Here is a 14,462-nt window from a genome sequence, read left to right as displayed (position 1 = left end):
GAAGGGTCCCCAGATGGCAAGCTAGCTAAAATTATTATTATGCCACTGAGGAAAAAATAAATCGATGACTCCTCTGTGGAATCTTACCAGCTCACAGTGAGCGAGGTGAGTCTTACGTTAAAAACGCCAACTCAAGATTATCAAAAGAAAGACATCAAACTTAAAAAAAAAAAAGACTACTAAATTAATAATATAACTTTCTTCCACTGTGACCTATGTCACCCATAAAACAACAAAGCTCCTGTTTTCAGATTTAACCAAATTCCTTAATTATTTAACTTTATTATAACAAATATATACTAACAAGTATAATAGTACATTTTTTACTTCACAGTAATATTTGTTGTAAAAGTAAGAAACAGTAAGAATTATATAAAATAGAAAAAGAAAACCTCTTGTAATCTCATCTCTCTAAAATTAATTATTGTCTAAAATTTGGTGTATCTGTCCATGTATTTTCTATAAATATTACATGTATCATTATTATATAAATATTTTGAAAAACAAACCCAGGATCATTTTATATCAATTTCTTTGTAGTTTTATATCAATTTCTTAGCACTTTTTTTTAAATTTTTTATTTTATTTTATTTTTTATTTGAGACGGAGTCTTGCTCTGTCGCCTGGGCTAGAGTGCAGTGGCCGGATCTCAGCTCACTGCAAGCTCCGCCTCCCGGGTTTACGCCATTCTCCTGCCTCAGCCTCCTGAGTAGCTGGGACTACAGGCGCCCGCCACCTCGCCCGGCTAGTTTTTTTGTATTTTTAGTAGAGATGGGGTTTCACCGTGTTAGCCAGGATGGTCTCGATCTCCTGACCTCGTGATCCGCCCGTCTGGGCCTCCCAAAGTGCTGGGATTACAGGCTTGAGCCACCGCGCCCGGCCTTCTTAGCACTTTTATATCAATTTCTTTGTAGCACTTTTGTTCATTCAATATTGACTGGGTGCCTGCTATGATTAAATACTAGGAATATAGCAGTGAACAAAGCACGGAACTCTGCCTTCATGGAGTTTGCATTCCAGCAGGGAGATGGAGACAAGAAACAATACATGTAATAGATAAGGAATTTACGTGGTACATTAGAAGGTGAGAAGTATATTGAAAAATGAAAAAGCAGAAATGAAAAAGGTGAGGAACTTCAGGTGTGGGCAGAAGGGAAGCAGGCTGCAGAAGGAAACAGGAGTGCAGTAGGTGAGGCAGGTGACATTGTCTTTCCAAAAACTGGATTTTACATATTTCAATAGTTCTTACAATAATCATTCACGGTGTCCTACCTTTCAGGTAGTATTTCTTTCTTTTTTTTTTTGAGACACGGTCTCACTCTGTCACCCAGGCTGGAACGCAGTGGTGCAATCATGGCTCATTGTAGACTCGACCTCCTGGGCTCAAGCAATCCTCCCACCTCAGCCTCCTGAGTATCTGGGACTACAGAAATGTGCCAGCATGCCTGGCTAATTTTCATTTTTCGTAGAGATGAGGTTTCACTGTGTTGTCCAGGCTGGTCTGGACCTCTTGGGCTCCAGAGATACTCCCATTTTGGCCTCTCAAAGTGCTGGGATTATAGGTGTGAGCCACCGTGCCTGGCCTGAAGTGCTATTTCTTAAATAGCTGCTTTTGGTACCAATAACCTGTTGGTTATTAGTTTAAAATTTTAGTTAATGATGCTTTTGGGGTGGGTGTGAAGTGGGAAGAAAATCTTGAGCATGTAATGACTTAAATTATTTCCCAAATCAAATTAAATTCTGGGCCAGTATAAGACTTACACCTCACATTTCACAAGTAAGGGCATGGATGGGGGTAGGGGCGGGCAGGGAAAGGAGAAAAGAGGACAATCAGCACCTCTGAGGGGCTGAACACAGGGGGCATCCAAAATGTGCTTGCTGTGGGAAGAATGGCCTCAGGAAATCCTGACCCAAATCCTGCACACAGTGTGGGCAGATCTCACCTATCGTGTTAAAGGGTCCAATCATTTTTTGTTTTAACCTGAAGGATTTAAATTGAAGTAGCATAGGTATAACTTATGAAGTATTCAAACTAGCTTACTCTCTCTCGTTTTTTCATTTTTAATACTGTTAGCTGTTTTTTAATAACTGGCACTTAGATCACGTATAATCATTCTACTATACATGTCTCCGGAAAAAAAAAAAATTCTTTCTCCACGTAGCGAGGCAAGGAAGTCTTCGTGTTCCATCACCGCAGGCTGTTTGGCAGGAGTGGTCTGTTTAATGATCTCCCCCAGCTGTGCTCACTGAGTCAGTGAGCTCTGCATCTGCCTCTCCGTCTGCATGTTGTCTGGGCTGTGATCCATGCGAGGAGTGCAGATTAGTGGGGAGGATAAACAGCATCACTTCAATGAGAAGGGGGAGCCAGAGGCCTGTTTTTTATCTTATGATGGTGTGCAAGCTTCTCTCTAGCAACATAAGTTCACTTTTTATGTCTTTTCATAAGAGGGATATTTTTTTTCCAACAGAAGTTATAAGTGGGCAACATACAAAGCAAAGCTGGCACTTCATATTGAGGTACTCCAGACACCACCAGGTAAGAAATCGGATCATTAGTACTAGTTAAAATGTTTAACGTTCATAACCTTTGACTAGTAGTCCCACTTTCAGAAATTTATTCTTCAGAAATAAAAGCCTCGGCAGAAGTGAACATGCTTATGAGGGTATTTACTACAGCATTTTTTGTAGTGGCAAAAACCAACATGGAACAAAACAAAATAACCCCCCCCCCCCCACCAAATAAAAAACAAACGAAACAACCTGAATGTCCATCAACAGGGGAAATACTGAAGCAGCTATGATACACTGTGAGGTATCAGGCAGGTATAAGGAGACAATGAATTAGAATTAGACCTATTATCCTGAAGAGAAGTGATAAATGTCATTGTTTAATAAAGCACTCTGCTGAGTAACAGGTATAGGATGGTGAAAATTTCTGGAAAAAGTCCATTATGTGTATATGTGTAAGCTTTGGTTTGGCATACCCAAAGGCACAGAAGGCTGCATACTTTGTTCACACTGGTTACTGTGGGGAGATTACATTTTTTTTTAAATCCAAAATCTCTGAATTGTTTGACTTGTTACAACGAATATATTTTACTTTCCTAACAGAAACAAATCCAATAAAATAAATTCAATCATAAGGAAAAAGTTACAAGATAAAGCTGAGTTAACACCTCTGCCAAACAAACCAGAACAAAACCACTTAAAAATAACAGAACAAAAGAGGAAACTTCTGGTTTCTTTCGTTGCTTTTTCAAGGCAATAATGGCCATAAAATTTTCCATAAAGCAACTAGAAAAATGAAAACTCTTTCTTTTTGGATTTAATTTAAAAGGAAATAATGCAGATATAAAATTTTGGATTTATCTAATTTAGACGTATTTAGTTCATAACAATTAGCTTCTATTTGTAACCTTGAATAATATAACCGTTTAGATAAATCACTGTTTCGTTATTTTAAAAGTTTCTACTTATCAGAATCTGAGGGTCAGTGGGGGAAGCAGTTCTTCAGAAGTGGCAAAGACGACAAGAGATAATTCTCCCAGTTTCTTTCAGCCTAATTATGCTTATGTTCAGCTATTTTAAAAAGATTATTGATTAAATACCTTGCTAAAGGTAATGCCTCCACATGGTCTGAAATTCAAAAGGGATCAAAATGCTTACAGTGAAAACCAAGTTCCCTGGTCTCTCCTATCCAGTTCCTTCATAAAAGACAACCTTTGTACCACCTTTTCATACATCGCTGTACACTGCATTTGAAATTTAACACAAACAATAGCTAAAATAACACAAAAAGTATCCTGTATCTTGCATTTTTCATCTAATAATATCTTGGAGGTTGGTCCAAAGTAGGGGATAACAGGTCTCTCTCCTATTATCACACAATACTCCATTGTTATGGATGTACCACAATTTATTTAAGCAGTTCATTGACATTTTATTTCCAATATTCTATAGTAGAAATCCTTAATTCTAGAGCCCAAATGGGCCCTCAAAGCTCTGAATATTGTACCTTGAATTGTGTACACATGACTAATGGCTATTTTCTTTTTTTTTTTTCCTCACAGCTCCAGTCATTGAATTAATGGCTATTTTCAAGGCAGAGAAAAGACTCTCAGGCTACCTCAGATTCTCAGAGTTTGGTAGTCTGGAAAGGGTTAAGAACTTGCTGCCATAATTCTATTACAGACTGCTCTTGCTTCTACAGAAAAACAGAAAACAAAAAACACAGAGCATCTCAAGAAGAATCTCCTAAGACAAGACAAGAAGAATCTAAGACAAGAAAATGGCATTTTTGTCTACTTTTATTTGCAGTGATGGCATTTTTGTCTACTTATATTTGCAGTGTTTATTCTGTCTTCCCTCTACCCCCTCACACCAGCACCAGTTATTCTACACCTGCTGGTGAACAAGCAGAGGCCTCTTATACCTATACCCGCACCGTCTTCATTACCGGATTGAGAAAAACACTGATGATAAAGTAGTTTTCCACCCATTAACTGTCTCTAATAATATGCTTGTCATCACAATTAGTTTCACCATCCCTGGCTTGCTTTTCTGTCATTTCTTTCCCTTGAGTTCTGTTAATAGCAGAAATTGGCTGCTAAACTATTATTCTGGTCTGTGTAATGGGGCTGCCGGCAGAAACATTCTCCTTTTTCTGACAGCTGGGTATGATTTGTAAAGGTGTGAAGAAGAATTGCTAATACTTCTGGGCTCCATTACATTAACCTGGAAGGCATTCTACCCAAGAAATGAATCCAATATTAAATTGCCTGTTTTATGAGTTTTCCTTTAGTAATTTTTCTAATCTTTACAATGTTTTCATAGCTTCAGTATTTTCGGATCTCTATTTCCTGAGATTAATATGGCAACTTCATTTTACGAATGCTATTTTATTAGATTTTCTTTAATTTTGAGGTAAGAGAAAGGGAAGGGAAGACTTATTTGTAAGTTTCTCTTCTTTCTCCTGTGTTCCTCTCCCAGTTTCTGCCTGGTGTCTGGATGATTAGGGAAGGTTTCCCAGGACCATAAACCTTTACTTACAACGACAATGCTACCAAAATACCACCAAAAAGTCACAAACCCCAAATCAAAAAGCAAACAAAAACCCCTCCACAGGTCAAGGCATTCAGAGGTGATCCTGAAGGCCTTTGGAGGGCGTAAGCAGGGAGGCAACGAGGGCCAGTGTGCAGTATAGAAACTCCCCCTGGGTAGCCACAGTATGGAGTGTGATAGCCTTATCTGAGTGGGCTCAATTTAGGAGGCCACTGCAGTCATCAGAGTGTAAAGGCCGAAAGGGGGGCAGAACAGGGAAGGATGAAAAGGAGAGGCAGAGTCAAGAACTATTTGGAAGGTAAAACCAGCAGGAGTTGGTAACTAATGAGATGTGAAGGCAGAGAAGTAGCAATCATAAAACTACTACTTAATGATCATCATATTTCACACAACGTGATAGGGCTTTCCTATATGATCACATTAAACTCTTGCAATACCCTAGGTGAGGAGTAGTATTATGTCTTACAAATGAGGAAACAGAGGCACTGTGAGGTTAAGAAAATTGCCCAGCGTCACATAACAAATGTGGTAGACCCTGGCAGACTCCAAATCTGAACAGCTAGTCACTGCGTGACACGGTGAGAAGACTCAACGATGATCTCTGGGTTTCTCCAGGGAAGGCTGGTGTGTGTGATGGTGTCACTAGTGAGTTGCAAAATATAGGAAGAAAGACAGGTTTAGAAAGAACATAGTATTCAGCTCAGTATAACTCCATAGTCAAGAGCAATGGTTAAAGTCAGATAGCACAAGCAAATTACACACTTTGCTAAAAGACGCCCTAATAATTAAATGTTGTGCAATGAAGTGGTAGAAATCAAGAAACAGAAAAGGCTGAGTATGAAGCATGAGACTGTATTTATGTTGAAAGTATATTGTTGACCTTCCTTTTTGAAGATGACTATAATTATCTGCTAGATGATACAAAATAAATTCTCAGCAATTACTAGTCAAGTTGCCATCCCCATAGAAACTAGCAAGTTCTACAAAAGGTAATATTTCTCCAGCTTGCTGCTGTTGGGTTTATCTATCCCTGTCCTTCTCTGAATCTTGTTAATACCAAAAAGGTTTATATAAGAAAATGGTATTATCAAAGACTTGAAAAGTTTTTAAAGTGTTGCCTGGTTAAGGATTCATGAAAATATTGGGTAGCAACATTATACAGTGAAAAATAAACTAGACTTAGAATAAAAACACTAAGTTTGAATCCTGACTTGGATAATTGTTTTATGACACTGGGCAAACGATCCATAGATCTCTGTCAGTCTCACTGTCTTCATTTGCAAACTTAGGCAGTGATATCTCACAGAAGGTTGTTGCAATTATTAAACAAAATAACGTATGTCTCAGTATTTAGCAGAGCATTAGGTACACTGCAGAAGCTTAATATATTCAAATGTTTTTCCTTCCACCCTTTATGGACAAAAGCCATGTATGTCTTTTAGTTTATATGCTAAAATGCTGTGTGTCAGTTACAATGTTCTGTGCATGATGAATATTTAATAATGTGTATGTTTGCTTTCATTTTAAATACACCTGTGCTATGCAGAATTTGGTTTTGAAATCACAGAGCCTTTCGATTTTGATGCATGTTATTTTGATGCACGTTAAACATTTACACAGTGACAGTTAACCTTTTGAAAATTCTATTAAGTTTATATGTTCACAAATTCCACCCAAATAAGTAAACAGCAGTAAAATAAATCTTGTCAATGACAAGTAGAGCAGCTTAGTTTGACAAATCAAAGACAAGCTTTACCATCACACTCTCCAACGGAACAGTGAGAAGAAAGAAAACACACTCTCTACCTTCTGGGATATTTAATTGTACTGATCTTGGCAGCTAATTTACAACTGTTGTATTTTATTTACAAAATTTTTCACTCTCAAGGGAAGATGTTCTGTGAAGATTAAAGGAACAATTTTGCAACATGTGGCTGGGTCTTCATTCCGTACATTTTCAAGTTCTCCCCTGGAGCTGGCCCCTCACCCAGCACTCCCAGCTGAGGCCCATTTCATCTGAGGAGCCCCTCTAGGGCCAGGGCATGACTTCCCATCTATGAGAAGCCTCCTCTGCATCCTTCTATATGTTCCCTAACCTCCCTGGATCCTTTCAATGTGAAGCCTGAACTTCCAACTGTCAAGAGTAAGGGAAGCCAACCCCACAACCTACTATAGTTTAGCCCCTAGCCCCAGTCTGCTTACTTCTGGCTCATATCATAGTAATCGATGCATGTGTCTCCCACTTTCTGACTCCATCACCCCCATCCCGTATTTCCCCTTCCCTCTCTGTCTCCATTCCCCACTTAGCTCCATGTTTTGTGATCTCCCTGTTCATTCCTGTTTCTATACACACATGCATGTGCACATACTTGCACACACACATCTCAGTAACTTACATACTAGAAACTAAAACAGCAAGTGCCATTTAAAATACCCTATCATGAATTTAGATTTCCCTCCACTGCTGACTTTTCACTTACCTAGAACCATCTCTGAACCAACAGATTCTTCAGCCAGGTTCCCCGATAGGGTGGGCAAAACATCATCATCAAAGCTGATGAGATCGATGTCCCCCAAGGGCTTGCTCTGCAGAACTGGAACTGGGGGGTTGGCTGGGGGCCCTTCTCCCAGTGACTTGTATGCTTTGGCTTGTGATGCCCCTGCGAGTCGGGGAGGAACAGTGACAGGTTTCAGTGGAGCTGAAGGGTCGGTGGGATTTTCTGAGGAAACAGATTTCTTCAGCAGCAAAGGCCGCGGGGCAGGAGTTGGCACTTTCTTCCCACCATCAGAGCTCTCAGCCAGGGGCCCTCTTCCCGGAATCTCAGGATTAACACTTCGTATAAGGCCAGGGTTTGGTTTCTTTGGCAATTCAGGTTTGGTTACTGGGATGCTTCCTGCTTCTTGCAGGGGAGGGCATGGGGTGAGTCCTTCCTTGGAGGTCACCTTGAGTCTGTTCTCAGTCCCAGAGTCCCACTCTCCAGAAGCTCTGTTAGCAGCTGGTTTGGGAGCTACAGAAGGTTTCCCTGAGGAAACAGTAGGCTTTGGAGGAAGTGAACGTGGAGTAATTTCCGGTTTCTTGGGCAGTCCTGAGGTTTCTATATTTGCCTGACCCTCAAACACTTTAATTCTGGAAACAATACTATTTTGGCTTTGCTCCGTGTTCATAATGTTCATCACTGTCTGACTGTCTGAGGTGCTAGCGTTGTCCAGCAGAGACTGGGGCCGGCCTGGGGATGACTCCTCTCCTGTGGCTGCTGGGCTGATTTTCTGGTGACTTTGCTCTTTAATGTGAGAATCTCTGAGTATTGGTCTGAGGTTGCTTTTTGATCTTGGTTTTGGCACTGGACATCTTGTAGCACTGGGGTTTTCTGGACAATTCTGTTCTTCAGAAATATCAAAGACTATTAAAGGTGCCACATTTGTTGGAAGATTGCCAGATGAGACTGTTGGGAAAGGCTGAAGAGGCTTGAGAGGTGCCTGTAGTGCTGATGAGACCAAAACAAAACCAAAACAAATAAATACAAGCCGTAATGTTAACAATTTATAAGATAAAAACATAGAAGATACACAGATATAAAATTACATACATGGAATATCAAGAGACTTTGGTTTCTTTAATTAGTTAAAAGTGATTCAAAAATGGAAATGTTTATTCTGTTTCCTGTAGGAGTGCTCTTCATATAACACATTTTTTTTTTTTTTTTTTTTTTGAGACAGGGTCTTGCTCTGTTGCCCTGGCTGGTGTACAGTGGCTCTAACGCAGCTCACTGCAGCCTCACCCTCCAGTGCTCAAATGATCCACTCACTTCGGCTGCCCTAGTAGCTGGGACTACAGGCACACACCACCACACTCAGCGAATTTTTCCATTTTTTTTTTGTAGAGATGGGGTTTCACCGTGTTGCCCAGGCTGGTCTCTTTTTTTTTTTTTTTTTGAGACTGTGTTTCGCTCTTGTTGCCTAGGCTAGAGTGCAGTGGCGCGATCTCGGCTCACCTAAACCTCCACCTCCTGGTTTCAAGTGATTCTCCTGCCTCAGCCCTCCTGAGTAGCAGGGATTACAGGCGTGCGCCACCATGTCTGGCTAATTTTGTATTTTTAGTAGAGACGGGGTTTCTCCATGTTGATCAGGCTGGTCTCGAACTCCCGACCTCAGATGATCCGCCTGCCTTGGCCTCCCAAAGTGCTGGGATTACAGGCGTGAGCCACTGCGCCTGGCCATCAGGCTAGTCTCAAACTCCTGTGCTCAAGGAATCCACCCACCTTAGTCTCCCAAAGTGCTGGGATTGAGCCACATGAGCCACTGTGCAACACTTTAAAAAAGCCTAACAGGACAACCACCCTTAGCATCCTATCAAGTATAAGTTGCTAAATATAAGATACTTCTCAGTGGAAATGAATGGAATCAGCGGTAATACCCACCATGAATTATACAGATAATGTTTTTGTGATATAAACTAGGGTAAGCACAAGAGATTGGGGCTGCAGTTTGTACGAATGGTCTATTATAATAATCACCACATACCCAAAAAAAGCAAGTGCACAGTGATCACACTGACTGGGCAGCAGAGCTCAATGAATTATGCACAAATTGCAAATTATTTTAAAGGCTGGACGCCTACAGATCACTTCCCTAGAACTAGGTCAGAGTTAGGGAAGACAAATTACTTGCATTACTTTGAGGCAGATCGTTGTCTACTTCTGAAAAGTCAGTCTGAGTTGCAGAAGTAATAGTGTGCCTTGGAGTAGCAGCAGCATTATTATTATTTGTAGTATTAACTTGAACTTGGTTGATTTCTTTTATAACTTGTTCATAAGATGGTGGGAGCTGAAAAGTAAAGAATGAAGATTTTAGACATCTAAGGGCAATAGCCAAGGTGTTGACAGTCTCACTGTTCTTAGCTTCGAATTTCATTTAAAAAATAAAATGCAAAGAGATAATGTAATGTTTATTCACCTCAGCAGGAACCAGCTCATTAGGCCTCCAAGAGCCTGCTGCAGATGATGTAGGAAATCCCAATCCTGGGGGTGGGGTTCCTGGAAACCACGAGGCTGGCCTCAGCGGCTCAGCTGCCACAATGGTGATCTCTGGACGCCTAGTGGACAGAAGCCTCAGTGAGGTTTTGCAGGATGGTAACAAGCTACTGTCTATCTGTAAATGTCCAAAGATTCATGAAAACCACCACCACCCAAAAAGTTATGAGAACTAACACAGTCACAGAAATGACCCGTCTGGCCTAGGCTGTCTCTGACAGTACACCCAGACAGGCTTCAAGGGAGCAAGTGACAATCATCCTCTATGACTTTGGCCTCAAAAAGTTAGAGCTGGACCCTGGGCACACTTGGCTCTGCCTTGGTTGATAAAAACTAAGTAAGGGCCTATACAATCTCTTCAATCCAGAGCTATCTAGCCTTAGGGCAGACATAGAGCATAAGGTATAAAAGCCCACCAGTCAAATGGAATTGTTTTTCTGTTGTTATTATTGTTATTATTTGAGACAGAGTCTCACTCTGTTGCCCAGGCTGGAGTGCAGTGATGTGATCTCGATCTTGGCTCCCCGCAACCTCCACCTCTCAGGTTCAAGCAATTCTCGTACCTCAGCCTCCCGAGCAGCTGGGATTACAGAAGTGCACCACCATACACGGCTAATTTTTGTATTTTTAGTAGAGATAGAGTTCCACCATATTGGCCAGGCTGGTCTCGAACTCTTGACCTCAAGCAATCTGCCCACCTCAGCCTCCCAAAGTGCTGAGATTAGAGGCGTGAGCCACCATGCCCAGCTTGGTTTTCTGTTATTACAAAGCGCATACTCTGAAATGAAAATTACTATTTAAAAAGAATATCTTCTTCTGCCTTACTTCATCTCTGTTACAATTCACAGTTATGTTTAAGTGTTTTGGGTTTACATGTTCACTTCTAGACTTTGATATGTGTCTCTGGGTTCATGGTCAGTTTTGTATATGATTTGATGATTAATCTTTAATAGTGGAGAGCTGTAGTGATTTAGTATGGCTCCTTTTATCTTTTTCTTCATCTGATTTTACCTTCTCATGTTTAAAGTAATTAATTAATTTTGCAGAGACAGGGCCTCGCTCTGTTGCCCAGGTTGGAGTGCAGTGGCGCAATCACAGCTCACTGCAGCCTCAAGCTCCCCTCTCCTCAGCTTCCTGAGTAGCTGGGACTACATGCACATGCCACCATGCCTGGTTAATTTTTAAAATTTTTTTGTAGAAATGAGGGCTCGCTATCTTGCCCAGGCTAGTTTCGAACTCCTGGCCTCAAACAATCCTTCCAAAGTGTTGGGATTAAAGGTGTAAGGCACTGTGCCTGGAGCATGTTTACATTTTCTCTTCAACCTGATTTCCTAACAAACACCAACTGTGTGACCCTGAACAAATCAATCAACAGTTTTGATTGGAAAACTCAGTTTTCTCACGGGACATATATGGATGATAATACCTGCTCTGCCTTTCTCTAGCACTCTATGGAAAATAAAAACAAAAAAGCACTGTCATTATCAAAATTATATATTATATACACACTCATGCTACATTGTGAAACAGTAGAAGCTGATCATTGATTAAATTTGAACTGCACTCCCTAAGAACCTCTGCTTACAGCTTTTGTCTAAACAGTAAGAGTTATTAGTTAATAAATGTTAAGCATCGTATGTACATTAATTCTTATGACAACCTTGTGATGTAGGTATGATTAGCACCATTTTAAAGATGGGATAAAGGAGCTAGCGAGATTAAGCAGCTTGTCATCCAAGGTCATATGGTAGAAAGTGGTGGTCAGGATTTGAACTTGGTTCTGACTCAAAAGTCCTTGTCCTTCATTATTCTATACCATACTGTAAGAAATTTGACAGCAGGGACCATGACTTATAAAAACCTCTCTATCTGATTGAATGTCATGATGTAATGTAAATAAAAAAGAATCTATCCATCCATTTAGCCATTTGTCCACTTCTCCCATTCTTTTATTTGTCCATCCATCCTTCCATCCATTCTATTGTCCATCTGTCCACTGGTCCTTCCTTCTATCTACCCAAATATTATCTCTTCTTCCTTCTCTTTTCCCTTCCTTTTTCCAAAAAGCCGTCCAGCCTTTATTCATCGTGCCTATCTCCTCTTTTCCTTTCTTTATCCTTTCATTCAATTTTCTATCCTGTCATCCATCCATTCGGTTAGGCAACAAAGTACTACTATGTAGCATGAGGTACAAAGCATTTCTCTGAAGCAGTTACAATGCTTTACATGTAGCAGTTGTTTAACAAACATTTAAAAAACAACTTCAGTAAATAATTACACTCAACATTTTCAAGTCTGTATCACTCATTCTCTCAAGCAAAATCATCTTTCAAACTTATAAATTAATTCAGGAGATATAACGATGAAACAGAATATAAGAATACATTGCTTATGAAAGCAAAATATTTAACTTGCTACCTGATAACACACTTTTATTTCAGTTATTAGCCTAATATATGTCCTCCATTATAAATATAACCATACCTTCTATCTCGATGAAGTTCACTCTGAATAGAAGTCCGAGAAGCTGTTGAAGAAGGAATAAACTGGTATAGTACAAAATGAGTACGTTCGGTAAGGGTTTAAATTTTTACAGATTACACAATTGGAAAAAGCTTATACTTGACATCATATAGAATGTATGAATTTTAATATCCTTAAATAAAAAAGTAAATCAAAATGATTATTTTACTGGCATGAAGTTAATTATGGTTATATATTGGAGATCACATAATATATAGATTTCAAAAACTCCCCAAAGAACATTCTGTAGTTGTGCAAATAATTTGAAGAATGAACAGAGAAAAGAAGACACCTATTAAACATAAATTGCATGGTTGGAGCATTAAGATGATGACATGAAGTAACAACGGGCAGAAAAAATTTTAAATGTCTATTCCAATCTATATGACTATGCTTTTGTGATGTTTGTTTATAAATGTATTGTAGAATGAAACTGGTCAAATTTTCATTTTTAGTCTAACTTATCTGAAATTTTATAACCTTTTTTATAACCTGTTTTATTATTTATTTTGAGACAGCAACTCTGTTGCTCAGGCTGGAGTGCAGTGGCATGATGTTCAGGGCTCAATGCAGCCTCAAGTTCCCAGGCTCAAGTGATCCTCCTGCCTCAGTCTCCTAAGTAGCTGGGACTACAGGCACATGACACCATGCCCAGGTAATTTTTTGTATGTTGTGTAGAGATGAGGTGCCGCCATGTTGCTGGTCTCAAACTCCTGGGTTCAAGCGATCCTCCTGCCTGGGCTTCCCAAAGTGCTGGGATTACAGGCATGAGCCACTATGCCTAGCCTTTTATTATTTAAATTAAGATATAATAATATATGTAAAAGGTGTTCAAATCACTTTTATAAATGTGTTTATAGCATATATTATATATGCAGCACTGACTTTTTCCTTAAGTCTCAAACTCAAGTCCTTAAGCTTGATAGTTAAATTTTTCCCCAAATTTTACTTCATAAAGTAAACCAAGTCTTAATCAGATAATCTGGAACATATCTCATATGTGGTCATTTTTCTTTTCTTTTCTTTTTTTTTTTTTTTTTTGAGACAGAGTCTCGCTCTGTCACCCAGGCTGGAGTCCAGTTGCATGATCTTGGCTCACTGCAAGCTCTGCCTCCGGGTTCATGTCATTCTCCTGCCTCAGCCTCCCGAGTAGCTGGGACTACAGGCAACTGCCACCATGCCTGGTTAATTTTTTTGTATTTTTAGTAGATACGGGGTTTCACCATGTTAGCCAGGATGGTCTTGATCTCCTGACCTTGTGATCCACCCGCCTCGGCCTCCCAAAGTGCTGGGATTACAGATGTGAGCCACTGTGCCCGGCCCATATGGAATCATTTTTTATGTAATAGAGACTACTATCTCTATTTTTCAAGGAACATATTCTAAAGATCTCTTTGGGGAAAAAAAATCTTCAAATACTATACTGTAAAGATTTGTGCACAAAGGAAATTTGTTTCAGATATAAAATATTTTAACCACTTGCTTTCATATCTCTGTAATACTCAACTTGTTCAATTCTTCCTATTTGAAAAGATTGGAAGTATAGATCTTCCCCCTCTCCTATTAACTTCTGCTTCTCTCTGAACAAGGAGGCTGTCAAAACTGGGGGAGGCAGGGGTGGAAGTGGAAGGTGGGAATGAAATTTAGGCCGGATTGGAGCCGTGACAGGTAAACCTCTGCTGGGTTGGCAAAGCAAACCTCTAATATCTGAAACCAAAACCCTGGGTCTCTACTTGGAGGATGTCCTCATATTCATACCATCAACTGGTTTGACTGACCATTAACATTTTTTTTTTTTTTGAGACAGAGTCTCGCTCTGTCGCCCAGGCTGGAGTGCGGTGGCGCGAT

General features: G+C 40.0%; 1 protein-coding gene across 1 annotated transcript in view; it reads right to left on the bottom strand.

The window, feature by feature from the left end:
• The window catches only part of SH3D19 (SH3 domain containing 19), a 192,167-nt gene that overhangs the window by 44,424 nt on the left and 133,281 nt on the right, over positions 1-14,462 (bottom strand). Inside the window, exons 4-7 of the mRNA XM_023227552.3 lie at positions 12,576-12,618; positions 10,015-10,153; positions 9,735-9,885; positions 7,542-8,546 (exon numbers count right to left, since the gene is read on the bottom strand). Coding sequence (XP_023083320.1) covers positions 7,542-8,546; positions 9,735-9,885; positions 10,015-10,153; positions 12,576-12,618 — 1,338 coding nt within the window. The remainder of the gene's footprint in view (positions 1-7,541; positions 8,547-9,734; positions 9,886-10,014; positions 10,154-12,575; positions 12,619-14,462) is intronic.

Source organism: Piliocolobus tephrosceles, chromosome 3, assembly GCF_002776525.5.
Source record: "Piliocolobus tephrosceles isolate RC106 chromosome 3, ASM277652v3, whole genome shotgun sequence".
NCBI lineage: Eukaryota > Metazoa > Chordata > Mammalia > Primates > Cercopithecidae > Piliocolobus > Piliocolobus tephrosceles.
The sequence above is the reverse complement of the archived record's forward strand: the minus strand, read 5'-3'. Positions and strand labels throughout refer to the sequence as shown.